The 20,823-nt window shown below is 58.5% G+C and overlaps 7 protein-coding genes across 7 annotated transcripts; 6 read left to right on the top strand and 1 right to left on the bottom strand.

Moving 5' to 3' along the window:
• Window positions 1–178: 178 nt before the first annotated feature.
• PSEUBRA_005765 (P-type ATPase, A domain protein) lies at window positions 179–4,723 on the top strand (the record flags this gene model as incomplete). The annotated part of the gene is made up of 1 exon (XM_059465668.1): window positions 179–4,723. The coding sequence occupies one exon, from the start codon at window positions 179–181 to the stop codon at window positions 4,721–4,723; it is 4,545 nt and encodes a 1,514-aa protein (XP_059320341.1).
• A 668-nt stretch (window positions 4,724–5,391) lies between these two features.
• Window positions 5,392–6,000, top strand: PSEUBRA_005764 (uncharacterized protein; the record flags this gene model as incomplete). Its single annotated transcript, XM_016439173.2, has 1 exon — window positions 5,392–6,000. One exon carries the CDS (start codon window positions 5,392–5,394, stop codon window positions 5,998–6,000), a length of 609 nt encoding a protein of 202 aa, XP_016289952.2.
• Window positions 6,001–8,127: 2,127 nt separating this feature from the next.
• On the top strand, window positions 8,128–10,584 carry PSEUBRA_005763 (uncharacterized protein; the record flags this gene model as incomplete). Its single annotated transcript, XM_059465667.1, has 1 exon — window positions 8,128–10,584. One exon carries the CDS (start codon window positions 8,128–8,130, stop codon window positions 10,582–10,584), a length of 2,457 nt encoding a protein of 818 aa, XP_059320340.1.
• A 4,438-nt stretch (window positions 10,585–15,022) lies between these two features.
• Window positions 15,023–16,441, top strand: PSEUBRA_005762 (Basic-leucine zipper domain protein; the record flags this gene model as incomplete). Its single annotated transcript, XM_016439165.1, has 1 exon — window positions 15,023–16,441. One exon carries the CDS (start codon window positions 15,023–15,025, stop codon window positions 16,439–16,441), a length of 1,419 nt encoding a protein of 472 aa, XP_016289950.1.
• Window positions 16,442–17,290: 849 nt separating this feature from the next.
• Window positions 17,291–18,478, top strand: PSEUBRA_005761 (Thiolase, N-terminal; the record flags this gene model as incomplete). Its single annotated transcript, XM_016439169.1, has 1 exon — window positions 17,291–18,478. One exon carries the CDS (start codon window positions 17,291–17,293, stop codon window positions 18,476–18,478), a length of 1,188 nt encoding a protein of 395 aa, XP_016289949.1.
• A 346-nt stretch (window positions 18,479–18,824) lies between these two features.
• Window positions 18,825–19,667, bottom strand: PSEUBRA_005760 (Triosephosphate isomerase; the record flags this gene model as incomplete). The annotated part of the gene is made up of 2 exons (XM_016439162.1): window positions 18,825–19,462; window positions 19,559–19,667. 2 exons carry the CDS (start codon window positions 19,665–19,667, stop codon window positions 18,825–18,827), a joined length of 747 nt encoding a protein of 248 aa, XP_016289948.1.
• A 383-nt stretch (window positions 19,668–20,050) lies between these two features.
• Window positions 20,051–20,793, top strand: PSEUBRA_005759 (Profilin; the record flags this gene model as incomplete). Its single annotated transcript, XM_016439176.1, has 3 exons — window positions 20,051–20,161; window positions 20,448–20,585; window positions 20,662–20,793. 3 exons carry the CDS (start codon window positions 20,051–20,053, stop codon window positions 20,791–20,793), a joined length of 381 nt encoding a protein of 126 aa, XP_016289947.1.
• Window positions 20,794–20,823: the final 30 nt, after the last annotated feature.

Below are 20,823 nucleotides of genomic sequence, written 5' to 3'. Positions count from 1 at the left end.
ATTTCATTTCAACCTTGTTCTGCACCTCCATCACGCGACACAGCCTCGCCTCCTGTTCGTCTCTCGCGGAGGCTGCCGCGCTGCAACGCACCAGTGCAGGGTAACCACCGACTACTTCCCGGTCGTACGGTAGCTCCCAACTAGCACGCGCGTCGCTCTGGCGACCCTGTCACCCATCATGTTTGGCAAGGCGAGCTCAAAGAAGAGCCGGTCCAAAGCCGGCTCTTCCGCAGGTACCGCAAAGCAAGGCAAGCTCGGAGCCTTTCGAGCAAAGTTTGCCAACTTCAGTTTAGATCCTGATACCGTCTTCAAGAAAAAGAGGCCACCACCTGCTCCTCGCTCCGTCTACTTCAATGAGCCATTACCACAAGAGGCCTTCGACGCAAAGGGTCGGCCACAATACCCTTTCGTCTTTGCCAGCAATCAAGTCTTGACCGCCAAATATACCCTCTACAACTTTGTCTTCAAGAACTTGCTCGAACAGTTCCGCCGCGTCGCCAACCTCTTCTTCTTGCTCATCGTCATCCTTCAGTTCTTCCCGCAATTCACCACCATCAACCCAGGTGTATCCATGTTGCCGCTTCTGGCGGTGCTCGGTATCACCATGATCAAGGACGGCTACGAAGACGTAAAGCGTCATCAGTCGGATCGCAACATCAACCGACTCCGCATCAAGACACTCGCCGGCGGTGGATGGCAAAACCCAAACGTGATGGAGCTCAACGGACGAAGCCTCTCTGCTCTGTTCACCTCCTTCAAGGACAAGCTCTTCGGAGGCAACAAGAAGCAGTCTTCCCAACTTCAAAAGAAGCTCGCTCACCAAGTCGAAGCTCACTCCGGAGAGGGTCATGCTCCCACCGGCGTCGATCCTCTGCCTCCTATCGAGAACGCGCCAGGCGGCGGCACCTCTGATGCTCCCTCTCATCTGCCCATCCCGGGAGAAGCCGACCGTCCCGTTCGCACTTCCCACGCATTGACGCGACGCACGACAACCAGGCACAGCATGTTCGACACCGAATACGAGCAGCTCGAAGATGGGCGCATTAAGCACAACGGACGCATCCTCAACGCAGACGAAGAGAAAGACTTCTTTGCCAAAAAGGCGCCGCGTTGGAAGCACAAGACCTGGGAGAACCTCGCCGTCGGCGACTTTGTCTACCTTACCAACAACGAGCCCATCCCTGCCGATATCATCATCTGTGCCACCAGCGAAGAAGAGGACGCTTGCTTCATCGAGACCAAGAATCTCGACGGCGAGACCAACCTCAAAGCGCGCCATGCCGTGCCCGAGCTCACCTCACTCCGCAGCCCCGAAGAATGCGCTCGAGCTTCGATGCGCATCGATGCGGAACCACAGGACACCAACATGTACCGCCTCAATGCCAGCGTCGTGCTCAACGACCGCCTGGACAAGCACGGCAACCCGCTCCAGTGCCCCGTCACGCTCAACCAGATCCTCCTGCGTGGTTGCAACGTGCGCAACACAAAGTGGGTCATCGGCGTCGTCCTCATGACCGGATGGGACACCAAGATCATCGCCAACTCGGGTGTCACGCCTTCCAAGCGCTCCATGGTCGAGAAGCAGATGAACCCCATGGTCTACTTCAACCTGGCCGTCTTGGCCTGCGTTTCGGTCGCGTGCGCTATTGCCGACTCCCTACTCGAGCAGTACTACTTTGACCGCGACGCTTACTGGGAGTACGGCGCCATCTACAGCGACGACAACCCACGCATCAACGGCCTCGTCGCCTTTGCCAACTCGCTCATCACTTTCCAAAACATCGTGCCCATCTCGCTCTACATTTCCTTCGAGTTTGTCCGTCTCGCACAGGCCTACTTTATCTACGACGACTACGACATTTGGTACGAGAAGACCAACCGCCGCACCACCGCCAAGTCGTGGAACCTCTCGGACGACCTCGGCCAGATCGAGTACATCTTCAGTGACAAGACCGGCACGCTCACCCAGAACGTCATGATCTTCCGCGAGTGTGCCGTCGCTGGCAACATCTACCACGGCGAAGCCGGCTCTCCGCATGTCGACGGCTCCGACACCACGACCACCGATGTGCCGCCCGCGAAGAACTTTGACAAAGACGACGCTTCCACCAACGATGGGTCGGGCAGGAGGATCTCCGGATCGTACCAGGCACACAACAACAAGGTCAACGTCAAGCCCCTCAATCCCGAGATCCCGCCCTTCCGCGATCAAAGTCTATCTGACGCCTTGCGAGACTCCGAATCCGAGCAGAGCAAGCATCTGGGCAACTTCTTCCGTTGCCTGGCGCTTTGTCACACTGTTCTCGTAGATAATCTCGAAGATGGCAGCATCGAATACCAGGCGCAGAGCCCTGACGAGCAGGCGCTCGTTCAAGCCGCCGCGGACGTCGGCTTCATCTTCATCGGCAAGGAGCGTCAGACGCTTCGCATCTTGACTCCCTACTCGTCCGAGCCCGAAGTCTATGAGCTGCTTGTCGTCAACGAGTTTTCTTCGGCACGCAAGAGGATGAGCGTCATTGTGCGTCGCGAATCGGACGGTCAGTTGCTCATGTTGGCCAAGGGCGCAGACAGCATCATGTTCGAGCGCGCTCGCGCAGGCCAGGAAGAACTCAAGCAGGAGACCGACGCCGCTCTCGAGGAGTTCGCCAACAAGGGTCTGCGTACCCTCTGTCTCGGTGGAAAGGAGCTCACCGCCGACTACTACGACGACTGGAGCCATCGATTCCACGAAGCGTCCGTTGCGATCGACAATCGCGAGGACAAGATGGAAGCTTGCGCCAGCGAGCTCGAGAAGGACTTTGATCTGTACGGCGCCACCGCGATCGAGGACAAGTTGCAGGACGGCGTGCCCGAGACGATTGCCGATCTCAAGCGCGCAGGCATCAATGTCTGGGTCGCAACGGGCGACAAGCTCGAGACGGCCATCGCCATCGGCTACTCAACCATGCTGCTCACCGAAGACATGAACCTGGTTGTCGTGCGCGGAGGAGAGTACGGTCAGCCCAACTCGGCGTACGACCAGCTGCGCAAGGCGGTGATTCGCTTCTTCGGCGGTCCCGCCGTGTTGCAGGAGATGGACCACCAGCCACCTGGAGAGGAGTCGGAGAGCAGGCGCTCTTCGTTCATGTCGCGTCGACCATCGATGAACAGGAACCGTCGCAGCAGTGTCAGCCAGGTCTCGCTTGTCGGTGAGGACAACGGTGAGCGCTCCGGCGGCTTTGCTCTCGTCATCGATGGAACTGCACTCGGACACGCTCTCAGCGAGGAATTCAGCAAGGATCTGCTTCTGCGCATCTCGACCCAGTGCAAGGCGGTCATTTGCTGCCGAGTCTCGCCTCTGCAAAAGGCGCTGATCGTTCGTCTCATCAAGGATGGCCTCGGAGTCATGACGCTGGCGATCGGCGACGGTGCCAACGACGTCAGCATGATCCAAGCCGCCCACGTCGGTGTCGGTATTGCCGGTGAAGAGGGTCTGCAAGCCGTCAACTCGTCCGACTACGCTATCGCCCAGTTCCGATTCCTCAAGCGTCTCGTGCTCGTCCACGGTCACTGGTCGTACTACCGCAACGCCAACATGATCACCAACTTCTTCTACAAGCAGTTCATCCAGGTCGGCACGCTCTTCTGGTTCCAGATCTACTGCGCCTGGTCGACCACGCAGGCGATCGACTACGTCTACATCCTGCTCTGGAACGCCGTCTGGACCGTGGCGGGCGTCATCTTCGTCGGCATCTTTGACCGCAACATCAACGATAAGGTGCTGATGCAGGTGCCCGAGCTCTACCACCAGTCGCGCAAGGGAGCTTACTTTGGTCTCAAGCCCTTCCTCATCTTCTTCCTGGACGGCATCTACCAGTCGGTGGTGCTGTTCTTCTTCTTTGCGTACACGTACCAGACGACCTCGGTTCGCAATGACGGCTACGACATCAACCTCTACGAATGGACGACCGGCATGGCGATCGCCTCGGTGCTGGTGGCCAACCTGTTTGTCGGACTCAACACGCGTGCTTGGAACTGGTTCGTCGTCGTCGGCATCTGGGCTGGTACGGTGGTCATGTTCGCCTTCGCCCCCATCTACGCCGCCTTCACGTCGACCTACTCGTACGGCAACAACAGCTTCCTCTACAAATCGATCCAGTTCTGGGTGCTGGGCTTCCTGACGCTCTTCCTGTGTCTCCTGCCGCGTCTGCTCTGCAAGTGTTTCCGCCAATCGTACTACCCGACGGACGTCGACATTTTGCGGTACGTGGACAAGAAGGACAACGACCACGACTTTACGCGCGATCCTGCCATTCCGCACGCGCATGCCGATGGCGCCGTCTACTCGGACACGGCGGCTGGTCGCTCGAGTATGACGCACCACACGTTCGCCCCGCTCGTCCGCGCCGCGACATCCAACTCGCGCTTCGACGCCGCCGTCGACGCCACCGCACCGGGCGGTGTGCCTATGCACGAGCTGCAGCCCACCGCTTCCCGCGCTAGCAGCACGCACTTCGACATGCTCACGGGCGAACAGCGACCCAACCGCGGCTTTAGCTTCTCGTCCGATGAGCCGAGAGCGCGCGATGCGTCAAGGAGGAGGAGCGTCAAGGACCGACTGGTTCCCGATCTATTCAGGAGGAGTCTGCGCAGCAAGAAGGAGGAACGTAAGCGCCTGACCATGATCCACCAGGAGGAAGAGGGTGAGGCGGTCGGGGAGCAGCCTGCCGCGCCGCCTTCTTGAGTGGTGTATGCCCCTGGTTTTTAGTGTAGTATCTCCATTTCGTTATCCTGGATCTAGCAGCTATGGCGTTTCTTGTTACAGCCTTAATATCGGATCTACATTCATTGAGCGTCGTGCATTGTGCATTGTGTGTGATGTGGGATGCCTGAGCAGAAGTCGATAAGGCGGCCCGATACAACAGGCGAGGGTGACTTTTAGAGCCCGAATTTTCGGACCGCTTTTTTGGGCCTTTTCGACGCACCGACTTGTGAAGTTTGTGGTGGCGCACTGCTTTGCCTCCCACACAACAGCACCGCTGAAGCGTGATAACCACACACATTCCCACTTCATCAAGTCTGTTGCCCACACGCCGTCGTTGACTGCAACGGATGTTGGTCGGCGAGCGCCTTTTCTCGGGGCTCACGCCGGCCAGGCCGATGGTGGGCGTGTGACAAGTTCGCAGGGGGTCCCGCTTGCCAGATGAAGTGCTGTCTTAGGGGTTGGCTTCGTCAGAGGTTGTGGGTTGGCAACTGTCACAATGCGGCCAGATGAAGGTGCAATTCATTTGCGGGAAGGTCACGAAGAGGCTGTGCAGAAGCTGTCGGGGGAGAGGGTATATATACTGCTCTCCACCCTTGTCGCCCTCGATCAAGAGCTGTTCCGATTCCTGCTGGTCGACCACCTTCTCAATGTTCTCCGACACGATGTTGTTCGCTACGATCTGCCTCGCTCTCGCCCTGGCCTCCACTCCAGCGTTTGCCAAACCGTCATTCACGATCCTCCTTCCCTGTTCGGCGTCCGCCTCATCGCACGCGATCGTTCCGGACGCCTCGTGCCAACTTGTTTCGCCCAACGGCGCCTTTTCCGTCGCCAGTCTCGCAGCTACTGAGCCCAACGTAGCCCTCGGCTTCTCCTCCACCCCCGACTGCGCCTCGACCTACACTCCCGACCGCGACGAGCTGGTCCAGTTGCACCAGAACCAGACGTGCCGCTCGTTCGTCGTCAAGGCCGATCCCGAGTATCACTTGCTGGACGAGTCGAACAACTCGAAGGACAAAGAGAGCGACACGAAGGACGAGAAGGGCGACACAAACGACAGTCAGGCCAAGGACAAGGAGAACGCCAAGAAGGACGCTGAAGGGGATGGAAGAGGGTGGATGAGGAAGCGGTTCTTGGAGGTCAAGGACGGAGCGGAGGAGAGGGCCGTAGGCTACGGGGATGATGTGAGCCTTGATCAGGATCCTCAACTGCCTGCGGGCCATGTGCCGTTGAAGTACGTCATGCTGGTTCAGGTCTGATGGACGGAGGCAGGGGAGGCGGGGGATGTACGCATGACGACGGAGCGTTTTGTTAGGTCCCTCTTCGTTAATCTCCCTGGTGTACGTTTCACCATAATCGAGGCTGCGCCTTGAGTCATGTTCGGATCGGCTCGATTCACTTCAAAAGCGCTGAGCGCAAAATGTCCCATTTCTGACCTGAAGACCTTCCGACTCCGTGTGCGGCGTGAGGGTGACAGCCGAGAAGTCTCTGAATCGGAATGCACAGCAATCGGTCAACTCCGCACAGCCTTATCCATCGACCTGCATGAGTGACATCTCCATTCCCGATCAGGAGCCCTTCCGGTTCCGCATGCAAGCCTTGTTTTGTTCGCGTGACAGGGTGAAACTCGGACGCGTCTCGTCTCGCTTGACGCGTGGCTGCAAAATTTCCCTGCCGAGAGAACCAACACCAACAACCCCCATCCCCCATCCCCCGTCGCCGTCTTTTTGACCGGTAGATGCTCGGTCTGTCCTTGACCTTCGAGACTGTCGACGGGAAGGCCTAGGTCAAGGATGTGTATGACGCACAAATTGAAGAGTCTAGAGCGGGTTTTGGATGTGGCATTTGAGGAGATTGAACTCTCACGATGCGCGGAACTGACGGCGATGCTGCGGGACAGTGGCATGCGGAGTCCATTCGATTTGAGGGGCCTAGGCGAGCTTCAAGTTTGGCATCTTGTGCTGATAGAAGACGGAGCTCTTTTGCATCGCCTTACCTGTTCTGTTCGATCAGTGTGCCCGGCTTGGACTCGCTTCCATCCGTCTCTACCATCGAGCCGAGATCTTTGTTCTGTCAAACACGAACGTTCAAGCACGTGAACCCGAACAGGCTGTCGCCCAAACACACCGTCCGCATCGATACAGAAGGCATGCTTCGAAGCGAACTCCTCCGACTTTGTCTCACCATCGACGAAGTGTAATCTCGCCAAGGGATAGGGTGAGCGAGGCATGTCAAGTTCGCTCGCCTGCACCGATGGAAGCCCAGTTGATGCATGCACACCTTGCAGCTCCATTTGTAATGACTGCCTCGGCGTTCTTTGAATTGACATCTGCTGTCACCAATTCAATTGCTGCAAAATGAATTACCAGTGTTGGTCTCGCCGAGCAAAGTTTCGCCCTGTCTGACATTCGGCTATCCTCTCTTGCCGTCGTCAACCACATTCCAGGTGCTGCACAGTTTGATCCTCACCTAAACAGGTTCTCGCATCCTCATCCCTAGGGATCGCAATGTGCTGCTTCAATGGAGTTTGTGGAAGAGATGGAAGTCAGAAAGTTGTATCGCCGTGTCGTCTTACACCTCCTCACCCGCGCAAAAGGGCTAGAAGGAGCCTTATTATGGTTCCGGCCTCGGCGTGCGTAGACCGTTGTGGGAACAAGGCTGCACGAGATCTGGGCTCCGCCTCATTTCATGCTGTCATTTGGCATGAATGCGCGGCACTCCTCCCGCTCCCTCAGGAGAAGAGGCTGAACAGGAGAGGAGCCTCGCGAGTGAGAGAACGCGTTCGCTACACGAGGTATGAGCAGTAGCCGCCATCATCCGCCACCAAGCACGACTGCTCAACCGTAGCGCCTGTGTGGAACGCGAGCACTGTTCGGGCTCCGCTGCGTACACCGCGCCTAAGCCTCCTCCCCCCCTCCTCCCCCTCGCTTCGGCGGCAGAATCTGTCTCGTCCGGCTTTGTCTTTCGTGTGTGTGGGAACGCTTTTTTGTCCGACGCCTCCTCCCTGCCCTATCTATCCTCCCCACCTGTACATCACCTTGCTCCCAAACAAGCTCCCTTTCATCTTCGTACACGTTGTTTCGACCATTCATCCTTCCTCATCTTCTTCGCAACTACCTTGAACTGAGACGCAGCGCAGTTCAACACGGACTTTGCCCATCTCCAACGATTAGAAGCGCGCATACAGCCAGCAGCAATCGCGAATACATCAGCAGCTTGCAGTACCACAGCACATCCAAGGCAAAAGAGAGCCTTCAAACGCGCTCTACGGCATCAGCACCGCTCTCAATATCGTCCGTCGACGCTTTTCACCTCTGCATGCCTTTGTGAGCGCCGCATACATCCGACTCTGCACATTCGTGCTGGTCCTTTGACCCTCCGCCAAAATGGCTGGTTCCAAGCACAAGCCCAATCTCTCGCAGAGCTCCAACTCGAGCTCCGAAGATGGCACCACCTCGCGCGCGAGCTCCAGCAGTCATGCGCAACCCTCCACCTCACAACAGCCCACACTGAGTCGGTGGGAGCGCCTCCGCCGACCGTCGGCGGCGAGCTCGACCAAGCGACCCACCTTTGCCGATGCGAGCTCTAGCACCGTCACCTCTCCCACGTCGCCCTTTTTTCCGCTTCCCAGTCCCGGTGCGCAGTCGTCCAACATGATGCGCACCGCAAGCGACGACAGCTACATGCACATCCTCGCGGCGTCGGCTGCGGCGCGCAAGGCTGCGATGGACTCCGGAGCGGTGGTGTCGGATACAGCATCCGTGAGCTCCTTCACCTGCTCGCTGAGCAAGGAGTTCGATCGACAAAGGACGGATGTGGCGACGTTGAATGCGTCATTGCCAGACCTACCGGCGTCTGCGCAGGCGTCGATCAGGGTGCATTCAACCAACGGAGGTGGGGACAAGAAACAGGCTTGGTTGGATACCACCTTCAACAAGCTCTCTGCACGCTATCGTTGTCCCAAAAAGGCCAAGGCCCCCGCATTGAAGCCGAACAAACCGCACTTCTTGGATCTGAGCAGCATCATCTGTCCCATCCCCGCGCGCCCGCATCGCGCCACGCCAGAGGACGAGGGCGAGGCAGGCGATCGATCTTCCAGCAGCTCCTCATCGTTCGCTTCCGGACCCGATTCGTCGTTCGAAGCCATGTCCGGATGGGACGTCTCCTCGGCCGACACATCGTACGAGCTCCGCACGCCGCAGGCCGAAGACGACCGCGCATGCTATTATGACTTTACCACTCCGCGTCCTTCGCAGATGCAACGCTTCGCATCTGCTCAAGCGGCCGCTTTGGGGAGCGGAATGCGTCTTCCTTCGCCACCACTCATCTCGCCCCTCATGCCCAATTTCGCGTTGCCCACATCGGGCGCTTCTACACCCGGATTTGCTCCCCCCAGCGCGAACAACTACGGCTTCCCGCCGCCACCCCAGATGTCCGGCCGGGGCGTTACCGTGGATGATATTCAGCATAAGCCAACGCTTTCCGTGCGCACGACGACGAACGGAGGAACGCTGCCGGCGATGCGCCAGCTGCGCAAGCAGAAATCGTTCGACAACCCCGCCGAGCTGCGTCGTCGCCAGAAGCAGGAGTGGAGTGTGGGGGGACCGAAACCGCCTGGTTTCGGGGGCAATGCGGGGTTGACCATTGGCATCCCTACCCAGCCTGTACGAGGAGGGGGGCTGTTGTCGCCACAAACGACGGTGCATCCGCTCCAAAGACGATCGCCCGGCCCATCGCAAGCGATGCTCCTCCCACCTCACAGTCGCGTCGCCGACATGGCCCGACCCTCCGCAATGCAGCGCGGCATGTCGCACGACACCTCCCTTTCTCCACCACGACGGCCCGGTCTGGCCCCGCGCGCCTCCAGCAGCGCACTGCGCACCCTCGACACCTCCCGCCTTGGCCTTGCACCGGCGATGAGCGATATCGATCCTCATTCCTCTACTGGCTTCTCCCACTCTGCTCGCCCAACCCCATCAGGTCGACGAATGGTCAGCTCGCCTCTGACCAGCCCGACGGGTGTCCCGCCGCCGCTGCTGCCCGCGAGCTCACGGGAGTCCTTCGGATCGAGCGCAACAGAGTCCTTGCCACCAACACCGTTGTCGGGTACGTTCCTGAGGCTGCCTGGCGAGCCACCGATTTCGCCGCGCGAGACGAGGCGCGAGCGCGATGGCTATGGAACCGTACCGCTTGGGTCAGCGTTGGGTTTGATGCCGGGTAAGATGGTTAGGGCGTATTCGGACTTTTCCCACCCCTTGCCAGCGGACGAAGTGGGTAGGGTCAGAGTGGGATCTCGTCTACGGGACGACGAGGTGGGACGAACGCACATGACGCCTCGTCAAAAGCCTCGACCGGAAATGCGACGCGAACATACTTCGAATGCGATCCTGACGAGTCCCCAGAAGACCCGATCCCCGCCATCCGCGGCGGCGATGGAGGCGTCCTTCTCGGCGAGCGCCACCATCACCCCTCGCTCCTCCAGCTTGAAAGACCTCCTTGCGGCAGAAGCGATGGGTGGAGACGTCGCAAGTCTCGGTCGAACCAGCACCGACTCGGGTCGATCCGATTCCAGTCTCGCCTACACCAAGCCCTCCCCTTTGATTCAACAGGGAGAAGCGAGCAGCTTGCACAGCATCACCCCGACCAACTCGTACAGTAACATCGTCCACACGCCCACAAAGTCGCAGTGGAGCCCCGAGAGTCCCGCTCCCAAGACCCAACCGGGCGCATTTGTGGGGGCCAGACAAAGGGCCAATAGTAGAGCCGACGAGTTCGCTGCCAACTTTCGCAAGTTTACCGGCCGCAGCACCGCGCCCATGCCCACGGCGACCGGCGCCAAGTAGAACCATACTGTATTTTTAGAAACCATCGCATTTGTATCAGCTGTTATTCTGCACTTTTGGTGATCGGCTGAGGCTCGATGTGAGTGGTCCGATGGCGTGCGAAAGGACGGATAAGCGCGCCAAGACTTGGCACGCACCCGGGGTTAAGCCAAAAGGTCCCACACAAGCAACGGCAAGACGCCGAACAAGCTTGGTTCATGAACAAGATTGGCCAGCGGCTGTGCAGATGCTGAGCCTGTTCGGGTGCGGTTATGGATAGCTTGAGTCTGCGAGTGGGGGATCACGGATGGTTGCCGCTTCTATTGGCAGCAAGACTTCATGTTAGTTCAGCTCAATGATAGCATCCGAGAGCCTGTCCGATGATTTGGTGCCTTGATAGGAACGCATCCGACGGTAAGTCGCATCGAGGCGGAAGGTATCTATCGCGCGACAGCGGGCGCACGACTGGTCATCCTGGGTCAGTTCTGCCGATTCGGATCGGGTCTGCCGAATCCGTCCTTGGTGAGCTCTCGTCGGAAGAGCGAGGGTTTCTCGCGCGACAACATGCCTGATCCGAGGACAAACAAAGCTGGAACGAGAGTAGAGCGGCTGCGGCGATCTTGGCCGTTCCGAGTGCGGTCGGGAGCCGACACTGCAGAGCCGCGCCAGGTTGCGCGCGTCGCCGTGGCTTGCCGAGCCCAGCGGGCTAAACAAGACTCTCTGCATGTGAGATGTTGACCCGCAGACGTCGCTCCATTCCTGTGCATCCGTCGGAGTGGCGAGCTTGAAGCTCGTGGCTAGCAGAAAAGTTTTGTGCAAACGGTCGAAGCGAGTGACGCGATCCGCTGGCAGCATCGGCAGGCAAAAAACGGAGAAGAGCGGCGCGAAAAATAGCGGTACACGACCCCGGATCCGGCACCCTACCAGTGTCAGGGTCGGGAATTTAGCGCATTTCGAATGGCGCATGATGCGATCTTCGCGACGAGAAAACAAGACTGAGCTCAAGGAATCGGAGTGTTGAAAACCGGGTGAACTACGTGGCTTGCACGGTAATGCACCCATTGGATCGAGTCACAAGCGTGCCGCACTGGACCATGAAGGATCTTGCCGAGATCCAAGGTTTTGGGCGCGTTTGTGCGCGGTGCATGTTGCATTGCCAGGGCGTCTGCAGGTCTTTCTCACCGTGGGAATCTCGCCGCTGTCCTTCCTATGCGAGTTCGGTTCGGCCGATTTCTGCCAAGCTCCCAAGCCTCTTTCCCAGTGTGCTGGTTCCGATGTCTGCGCAAGACGCCACGGATGGTGCTCGCGCATGCGCTGTTCGATGCGCATCGTGCCAATCTGGGTCTGCATAAGCGGCAGAAGCGTAATTGCGCCACGCTCGTGTTACGTATCACAAGCCTGGCTTGCTGGTCTTCAAAACTACGCCCCATACCAAGCCGCACCGTGGATCGACGCATCAGCTGCCAGGGGCAAGCAGAGGTCACCTAAGTCTCCGCAATCGCCGCGACGGGCTTTGCCAGGCTGTCGAGCGCCACAGGTGCGCTCAACATGGCTGTTGGGAGGCTGGAACATCGCCGCCGAACGGGACGGAGATGAGCACATTGCCAAGAAGGGAGGCTAATGCAAGCCGCGCAGCACCGTCTTCGCGAGGGCGAAGCGCACCAACGGGAGAGGACTGAATGCAAAAGCGCACGCGGCAAAATCTAAGGTGTGGAAACTAGGGACACGAGGGGCATGACAGAACAATGGCAAGCGAGTCCCTTGCGATGCTACATCCGCACAAGGCCGAAGGGGGGCTCCAATGGCTTTGCTTGCTGTGTGACATGGCTCCACGCTATTGGCGGAGACGAATCGAAACAGCGTGCACAACAAGCTCAAAAGCTCGCTTGGCAAGTTGACCGGCGAAATAGACTACCCTACACACGTTCGTCGGGGGAAGCAAAACGACGTCTGTGGTGCGGGCGTGGGAGTACCAGAACATTGGCCCCCTTCTGGATGACGATTGCCCAACCAGAGCCGTTCTCTCACTCTCTTTCTGCGCAAATTCGAAATTCGATGACGTCCGGAATTTAGACCCTCGATTCTGGTGGCGCATGCTGGGCTCGCTTAGGACCCTGAAGGAAGGCTGGATCGTGGGTTGCATGGCAACCACCGTCATTGTTCTCGCTGCGGCGATGAACGTGGAGAAGCGGGCTTTTCAAGACTGTGCGTCGCTCTCCTTTGTTCTCCCCAATCTTGGCCCCTATTCTTCTCTCTCCGTTCGCCGCAGACCCCGCCGTCATTCTTGATTGTCTGATGTGCAAGCTGTGCGAGGACCAAGGCGGTGACCACCCACCGTCGATGTTGGGTCGGCTCCTAAATTTCATCTTGCGGGACCTTTCTCTCGTTTCTCGGTTCGAGCGGTTCTATGGCACTAGGTTTGCACTCTGAGCTTGCCGTCATTGCCGATTCCGGTGTTTGTCCAGGTTACGATTTGTATTGCCAGAGTTAGGCTCGAGACGACGACCTTGTCCCCCACCCCCGTGACTGCCAGATAAAACGCACGCCTCGAAGACGACGAAAGGATGCCGCTGGTCAAAGCAGGACAGGTGCCAGGTCCAGAATCAACCCGCCGTCATGTCATCCTCGAATGGCTAGCACATGGGTCTGGCTCGCTTAAGCGGAAAGAAAAAATAAAACGCAAAACGGGACAGTCGGTCGGGTTTCACCTCCTCTACCAGGGTGCCGCAAGCAATTACGACCCTTTCGCTCGGCTCTCTCCTTCTCCCTCTCCCCCGCTCCTGCTGGTGCACCTGTTTCTGCAGCTGCAATCTCTCTCGCTCTCTAAACGCGATGCGCGCAAAAGCGGTCATGCCGGCCACCTCTTCCGTGACGTAGCTTGTACAGTATAGCCCTTGCCCTTGGTACCACCACAGCTGAGCTGAGCTAGACTCTCTTATTGTCAACAAGCTTCGAACCCTTTCGGCTATAGCAGCGTGGCTTAGAGAGTCGATCGTGAGACCTGCAGAATCTTGTCCTCTCGCGCCATCGGAAACGGATCGAATGGACGCCCCTGCCCTGCTGTCTGCATTTTGAGACGGCAGAGGGATTGAGTGCGGTGCGGTGCTGGAAATGCTTGGCTCGTCGCACCGTCCGTCGCACCGATAAACGGCATGTACCGCTAGAGTCACACTGATCCAATGCCCGTCGGATTCCCTCCACTTTCATTAGCTTGCAGTGCCGTACAAGGCTGCGCTTTTCGCGTCGAGCATGGACAGTCACGGGCGAGGAAAGAGACTCGGATTGCACCCGAAAGCGGATCTTTGGCTCGTGTTTGTTCTTCCCGTCTGCCCACGGCGTTTTGACAAAGGGTCTTGTTCTTGTGGCGAGCAGCGCGGGTCGGTTGAACCTTGTCACCCCTCTCCTCGTCCTCCTCCTCCCTTTTCTTTACCCTTCTTGCTCCTCCTCTTGTCTTGCTCCCCCACCCACCCTCTCGGGTTCCGCCTGGACATCAAGACTGCACCGCTCAGTCTTGGGTCCTGCTGAATGCAAGAACGTTTTCCGACTCGTGTTCGTCCCCGTCCTCGTCCTCGTTTTCGTTTTCGACTTGTCTCCCGTCTCGCTCTTCGGTTGTTTCGACTGCAGAGCACTTGTCGACCCCTTCGTTGACAGTCGACCTCCCATCCTCCTACGCCTCGAAACTTTCACCTTCGACCTCTGACCCTTTCCTACATCCTAGTTTCGTCTCTGTAGCACCTAACGCCCTTCATCAGAGTCGAGGCACGTCACCATCCTCAGCTCGGGCCTCCGGATTCGACGCTGCCCAGTGGCCACATCCCTGATCCAGCTGCCAACGGACCCAACCGCTCCTCGCTGCTGCTGTGGCTGCTTCCACCTTCGCCACCGCTTCACGAGCTGCTGGTCGCACTGCAGAGTCGCCCTCCATCCAGATTCAGCTTGGCTCTGAGGATTTGCCGACAACCTAGCACTGCCCCCCTTCACTTCACCGCACCGCAGAGCAGCCAGCTGATCAGAGTCTAGTCGTTTCATCCGACCTACGCTGACTCCTCGTATACTAGCAGTCACAGGGACTCGGTTGTCTTCCGAACGACACCCTCTACTCTCCCTCTTCACCACTTTGTAGCACTCCTCGCTTCAGCTTTGCGCCTGGCCTCGCTACCCTCACTCTGGCCATCATCTCTCTTTCCGACCTCCATCCTCGCCTCTTGTATTGTCGTCGTGCTTGCCACAGCTGCAAAGCGTGTTACGAACATTCCCCAATCGCATCCTCACTCACTGCGACCGTCCGTCTCGCATTCGACTCTTTCCGCCACTCTTTTGCGTTCCGTCGCAAGTCAACCTTTGCCTCACAGCCATCAAGGTCCATTCACCAATTTGGCTCGCTCTCCAGCATCATTGATCCCATCCGTCGCAAATCTCTGCTTTTGACCACCCGACCCAATCATCTGCCCCACCCTTCATGCCACTGATCATGCGACCTCCCGCCAAAACCAACGACGACGTCGTCGATGCTGAGCGTCTTCGACAGATCGCACGTCGTAAAGAGCAGAACCGCAATGCACAGCGTCGCCTTCGAGAGCGCAAAGAGGAATACACGATGCAGCTCGAAGTGCAACTCGCAGAGCTTCACCGTCGATCGCAGACTCAGGAGGAAGAGAGTCACTTTCTTCGAGAGGCGCTCGCCCGCATGCGTGCTGAGAATCAGACACTCGCCGAGCAGATCAGCATGATCCATCAGGCGGTGCCCTCGACCCAGACATCGCATCCTCTTCCACAACGTGCTTCGATCGACCTTGGCGTCGACCACTTTGCGCCTCTCAACCGCAATCGAAACCGATCGCAAAGCTTCACTGCTTCTGCCATGCCTCACTTTGCTTTTGCTCATAGCACTGCTCCGTGGGCAACGTCGTCGCAGCAGCCCATCCCCGGTATGCACGCACCGTTCGGCGCCAGCGTCGGTACCATCGCCCCTGGCGCCACACATCGCCTGCCATTCTCGACGGCGTCTCCACTGACGGGTACTTCGGCCTTCCCAGGCAGTGTGCCCATGCCGCAGCACGACTTTGTTGAGGACGTCGCTATGACTCGCGATGACGATGCTAGTCGCAACAGCTCCCTCTCGCCGGCATCGCAACGACGCGATAGCAACATCATCAGTCCTTTCGACGTGCGAGCCCACCTCTCTCGCCATGGCAGCGGCCAGACCGACCTGACGTTGCCCTCGGATATGACAGACGCCGATGGCGGCTCTTCGTCAAAGATTGGACGTATCTCGGACGATGGCAAGGTGGCTGGTGTTTCTTCGGGTGCCTCGCCGTCGCCGTCGCTCGCATCTGCCGCGATTCCGTCCAGAACCATGGTGACGGCCGTCGGAGAGGAAGCCAGCTCTGCAGCAACAGGCTTGTCGACCAGCTCCGACGATGTGATGGCCAGCTGTCTCGAGAGTATTCACTCTCTCCCTCAAGCCAACGCCGCTTCGCAAAAGACCAACTTTGACAACGCTGCCGCGTCGTGGATGTCGTCGACTTCCAACGAAGTTCCTGGTCAACTGGCGCTCTCCGACTTCCGCAACGCCGACCTGTCTAACATGTCCAAGCCTCTTGGTCTCACCCCCGGCGCGCTTGGCTTGTCCAATATGATGTCGGCTAGCGGTGCCGGTGGTGACGGCTGGTCCATTTCGCCCTGGATCCATCTTGCGCAGACTCCATCGGGGTCTGCCGGTGCGGCCGCAGCGACCGACATGGAGCACAGCCACTCGCGATCGCACACTACAGATGACCAGGGCTTGGAGAGCGGCATGGCATTCGACAGCAGGAAATCGCTCGCTTCTCGTCGTGGTTTCTCTGGCAGCCTCAAACTCGAATCGCGCGCCACCTAGCCACCGACTGGAACGCGAGCATCCACCTCTCTCACATCTCGGTCGCACAACAATTGACCTCGATCCAGCCTTCCTTTCCCCGTCAGCATTCCCCTTCTCGCATCCGTTCCCGTTTTCCGAACAGCAGCATCTGTACCACCACCCCCAAGCATACTCGAACCTGGCCACCATCGGCTGCTGTACGCGCTTCGTCACTTCTCGTTCTTGGTGACATGCACGCACACCCTTTTCCCAACCTCCGTCGCTCTTTTCCCACTCGTGATGTGCTGTGATCTCTCAACAAGCACCACACTCGTTTTCTTGTTTCACCATGTTAGTCGCATCGCATCGCATTGTCTGCATTGGTCCTTTCTAATCATACTCGTCAGGGGCCGCAGCAGGATGCAGCTGGATTTGTCATTCTCTCTCTCTTTGCGTGACTAGGTGTGTGGGTCTGTGTGAGCAGTGGGTGCTCGGAACGCCTTTCAAGAGGACACTGTTGGACATCAGGGCTGCGACAGGATGAGGAGGCGCGCAGTTGGACGTCGTGCATGTGCAAATTTTCCGCATGATGTTAGAGCGCGATTTAGTGTGAGGGCGAAGAATTGGAATTGACCCTTGATCGGCAAACCGGGGCGCTGCGTGGGCCGGTCGTTCTGCTGAATGTGAAAGGTGGCGCGCGGCTCTTCGCTTGCTGGCACAGGGGAGAGCCGCTAACTCCACTGGCAGGGTTGGATCGGAAGGTCTGACCCCTCCTTCCTCGCGCGCCCGTCGATCTTCTCGTTTGGCTCAGCTTGCCCGACTCTTACTCCACAACACCCCGCTTCTCCCTCCTTCTTCCCCACCAACACCCATCAAGCTCTCTCAAAAATGGTCAACCAGGCATTCATCGTCGCGGCCAAGCGTACGCCCTTCGGCGCGTTCGGTGGCAAGCTTTCCAACTTTACCGCTTCGCAACTCGGCGGTCTGGCTTCCAAAGCGGCGCTGTCGCAGTTGCCCTCGCAGACGCAGGTGGATGCTACGATCTTTGGCAACGTGCATGCGTCGGACAACACGGCGGCTTACCTGGCCCGTCATGTGGGGCACCACGCCGGTTTGCCTGTCACCGTTCCCGCTCTCACCGTCAACCGTCTCTGCGGTAGTGGATTCCAAAGCATTATCAATGCGGTGCACGAGATTCGTGTTGGTGATTCCGACGTCGTGCTGACCGGTGGAACGGAGAGCATGTCTCAAGCGCCCTACACGCTCAATGGTGTGAGGTTCGGAAACACGCGCTACGGTGTGGACCTCAAGCTGGTCGATTCGCTAGCGGCGGCGTTGACCGATCAGGTGCCTACACCTACACCTATGGGCATCACCGCTGAGAACCTCGCTGCCAAGTACGGGATCACTCGTCAGCAGTGCGATGAGTACGCGCTGCAAACCCAGCAACGCTACCAGAAGGCGCTGAGCGAGGGGGCGTTCAAGGACGAAATCGTTCCCGTGGAGATCAAGACCAAGAAGACCACCGAGAGCTTCGAAGCGGACGAACACCCGCGTGCCAAGACCACCGTCGAGAGCCTCGGCAAGTTGCCCTCTGTGTTCAAGAAGGAGGGCACGGTGAGTGCCGGTAACGCCTCGGGCATCTGCGATGGTGCGGCTGCCAACGTCGTCGCCTCGGAAGAGGCGATCAAGAAGTTCGGTATCACCCCCCTCGCCCGTATCGTCAGCTACGGCGTGACCGCGTGCGAACCGAGCATCATGGGCATCGGTCCCGTTGAAGCGGCCAAGCTCGCCCTCAACCGCGCCGGTCTCAAGATCAGCGATATGGACCTCATCGAGGTCAACGAGGCCTTTGCCGCACAGTTCCTCAGTGTGCAAAAGGAGCTCGAACTGCCCAATGACAAGACGAACGTTTTCGGTGGCGCCATCGCCCTCGGTCACCCCCTCGGCGCCAGTGGCGCAAGGATCATGGCCAATCTGACGCACAACCTGATCAGGTTGGACAAGAAGTATGCGCTGGGCGCGGCGTGCATCGGTGGCGGACAGGGGATTGCGATTGTCATCGAGAGGGTGTGAGCGCTCACCACCAATGTTGTTATAGAGAATCTAATGCAAGCTGTTCGAACTAGCCAGAGGGCGAGACGTGCGTGCACTGGGTCTGTGATGTGAGTGTGAAGTGCGAATGCGAGCAAGTGCTCGCCCTTGTGGCTCCCGCGCGCCGGTCTCTGCAATCTCGCCTCAATCCGACTGTCAAGCACCACACACGCGCACCGACACACAATGCCGCGGTTTCATCAGAATGCATCTGCATTGACTCTTGTAGACATATGGTCGTGTCTCTCTACGAGTTGTGTCTCTCGTGTTTTCCTTTCGTGGGGTAGTCGAACATGAATCGCTAGATCCGTGCCGACTGGCCAGCTAGTCAGTTGTTGGCGTTGACAATGTCGACGAACTCGGGCTTCAAGCTTGCACCGCCGACGAGGAAACCGTCGATGTCAGGCTGCTGAGCGAGCTCCTTGCAGTTCTTACCGGCGACGCTTCCGCCGTAGATGATCCTCAGCGTCTCGGCGGTGGTCTTGCCGAGCTTGTCGGCGGCCCACTTGCGAATAGCCGCATGAACCTCCTGCGCCTGCTCGCTGGTGGCCACCTTACCCGTGCCAATGGCCCAGACGGGTTCGTAGGCAACCACGATCTTGGACCAGTCTTTAACTTGGGCTGCAACAGCGTCGAGTTGACGAACGACAACGTCGACCGTCTGGTTCGCCTCGCGCTGCTCGAGCGTCTCACCGATGCAAAGGATGACTGAGAGGTCGGCGGCGAGAGCAGCGGCGGTCTTTTCGGCAACTTGCGCGTCCGACTCGTGGAACAGCGTGCGACGTTCCGAGTGACCCAGGATGACCCAAGGGATCGAGGCGTCCTTGAGCATGTTGACCGAGATCTCGCCCGTGAAGGCGCCCGAGGCCTTGTGGTACGCGTTCTGCGCGGCCACCTTGACCGAGGAGCCCTTGAGCGCCTCCTGAACGGTCAGCAGGTGCAGCGCAGGAGGCGACACAACGACCTCTGCAGCCAGCAAATAGGATGAAAGCACAGAGATGGAAGGTCAGAGTCAGCACACCGCTCACTTTTAGGGGGAGGAATCTTTTGAGAGAAACGCACCAACGTTGCTGTCGAGCTTGGCCGAGGTGAGCGTCTGGGTGAGCTCCTTGGTAGACTCGAGCGAGCCGTTCATCTTCCAGTTGCCGCCGACGAAGAATGTGCGTGCCATTGTTGCGAATGTATACGATGTGGTTAGGGTACGTGTGATTGTGATGGTTCGAACGAAACGAAGCATATGTGGGTCCTGCGCATAGGTTGGTTCGTGCTTCCTTCCAACATTTTCCGATCCCACGATAATCAGCTCGGAAAGATCCCGGGCGAACACCTGGCTGCCATGCGTCGATCTAAAGCGCGTCGATCTAGTCCAATCCTCCACAAAAACACACAGCCCCTTTAGCGTGCGTTGGCGCGCTTTGACCAGGCCACACGCACGCCTTTCGCCCGGGAGCCCTGCCCAAAAAAGGCACACGCACACTGCTGATTCCTTCCAAGACCAACACCACACTCTTTCCATCACCGATACCAACACCTTTTCCGGGACACACGCACACAATGTCTTGGCAAGGCTACGTAGACACCAACCTCGTCGGCACGGGCAAGATCACCCAGGCCGCCATCATCGGCTTGAAGGGCGGCGTTTGGGCGACCAGCTCTGGGTTCAATGTGAGTTTTAGATGCGGATGATAGAGCGAGGAGCGGGGCGGTGGTGCGAAGAGCGCGATCGGAGGCGAGCCTGTGGAGCAGGGAGCAGATACAGCGTTGCACCAGCAGCCATGGTGCCGTCTCATCGGCCGCGCAGCCGGGCGACCGGGATGCATCGATGGATAGCGAGCAAGAGTGTGCTCGATGCGCTCCGTCTGCTTCAGATGACCTCGCATGCCCCTTTCGAACCCGGACACGCAGTACTGACCAGCACAATCCATCCTTTTCTCTCTTCTTGCCTCCACAGGTGACCGCCGAGGAGCAAAAGGCCATCATTGCCGGCTTCGAAGACCCGTCCGGCTTGCAAGCAGGGGGCGTCCGTGCCAACGGCAAGAAGTTCTTCACGCTCGGTGTCACACCGAGGACGATCTACGGCAAGCAGGGCGTAAGTTGCAACCCTCCTTTCTTTCTTTCCCGGTCAGGATGGCTGCTGACATGATTTTGCGCGTGTGGTTGAACAGGGCGACGGATTGGTGGCGGTAAAGACGAACCAGGCGGTGCTCGTGTGCGTCTACGTCGCACCCATCATCCCCGGCGAGGCCAACAAGGTCGCCGAAGGTCTCGGCGACTATCTCGTCAGCGTCGGGTACTGAGATCTTCCTCAGAAGCAATACAAGTTTGTC

This window comes from Kalmanozyma brasiliensis, assembly GCF_000497045.1.
Source record: "Kalmanozyma brasiliensis GHG001 unplaced genomic scaffold PSEUBRA_SCAF7, whole genome shotgun sequence".
Taxonomy (NCBI): domain Eukaryota; kingdom Fungi; phylum Basidiomycota; class Ustilaginomycetes; order Ustilaginales; genus Kalmanozyma; species Kalmanozyma brasiliensis.
Note: the sequence above shows the minus strand (reverse complement) of the source record. Positions and strands in the feature narration are given on the sequence as shown.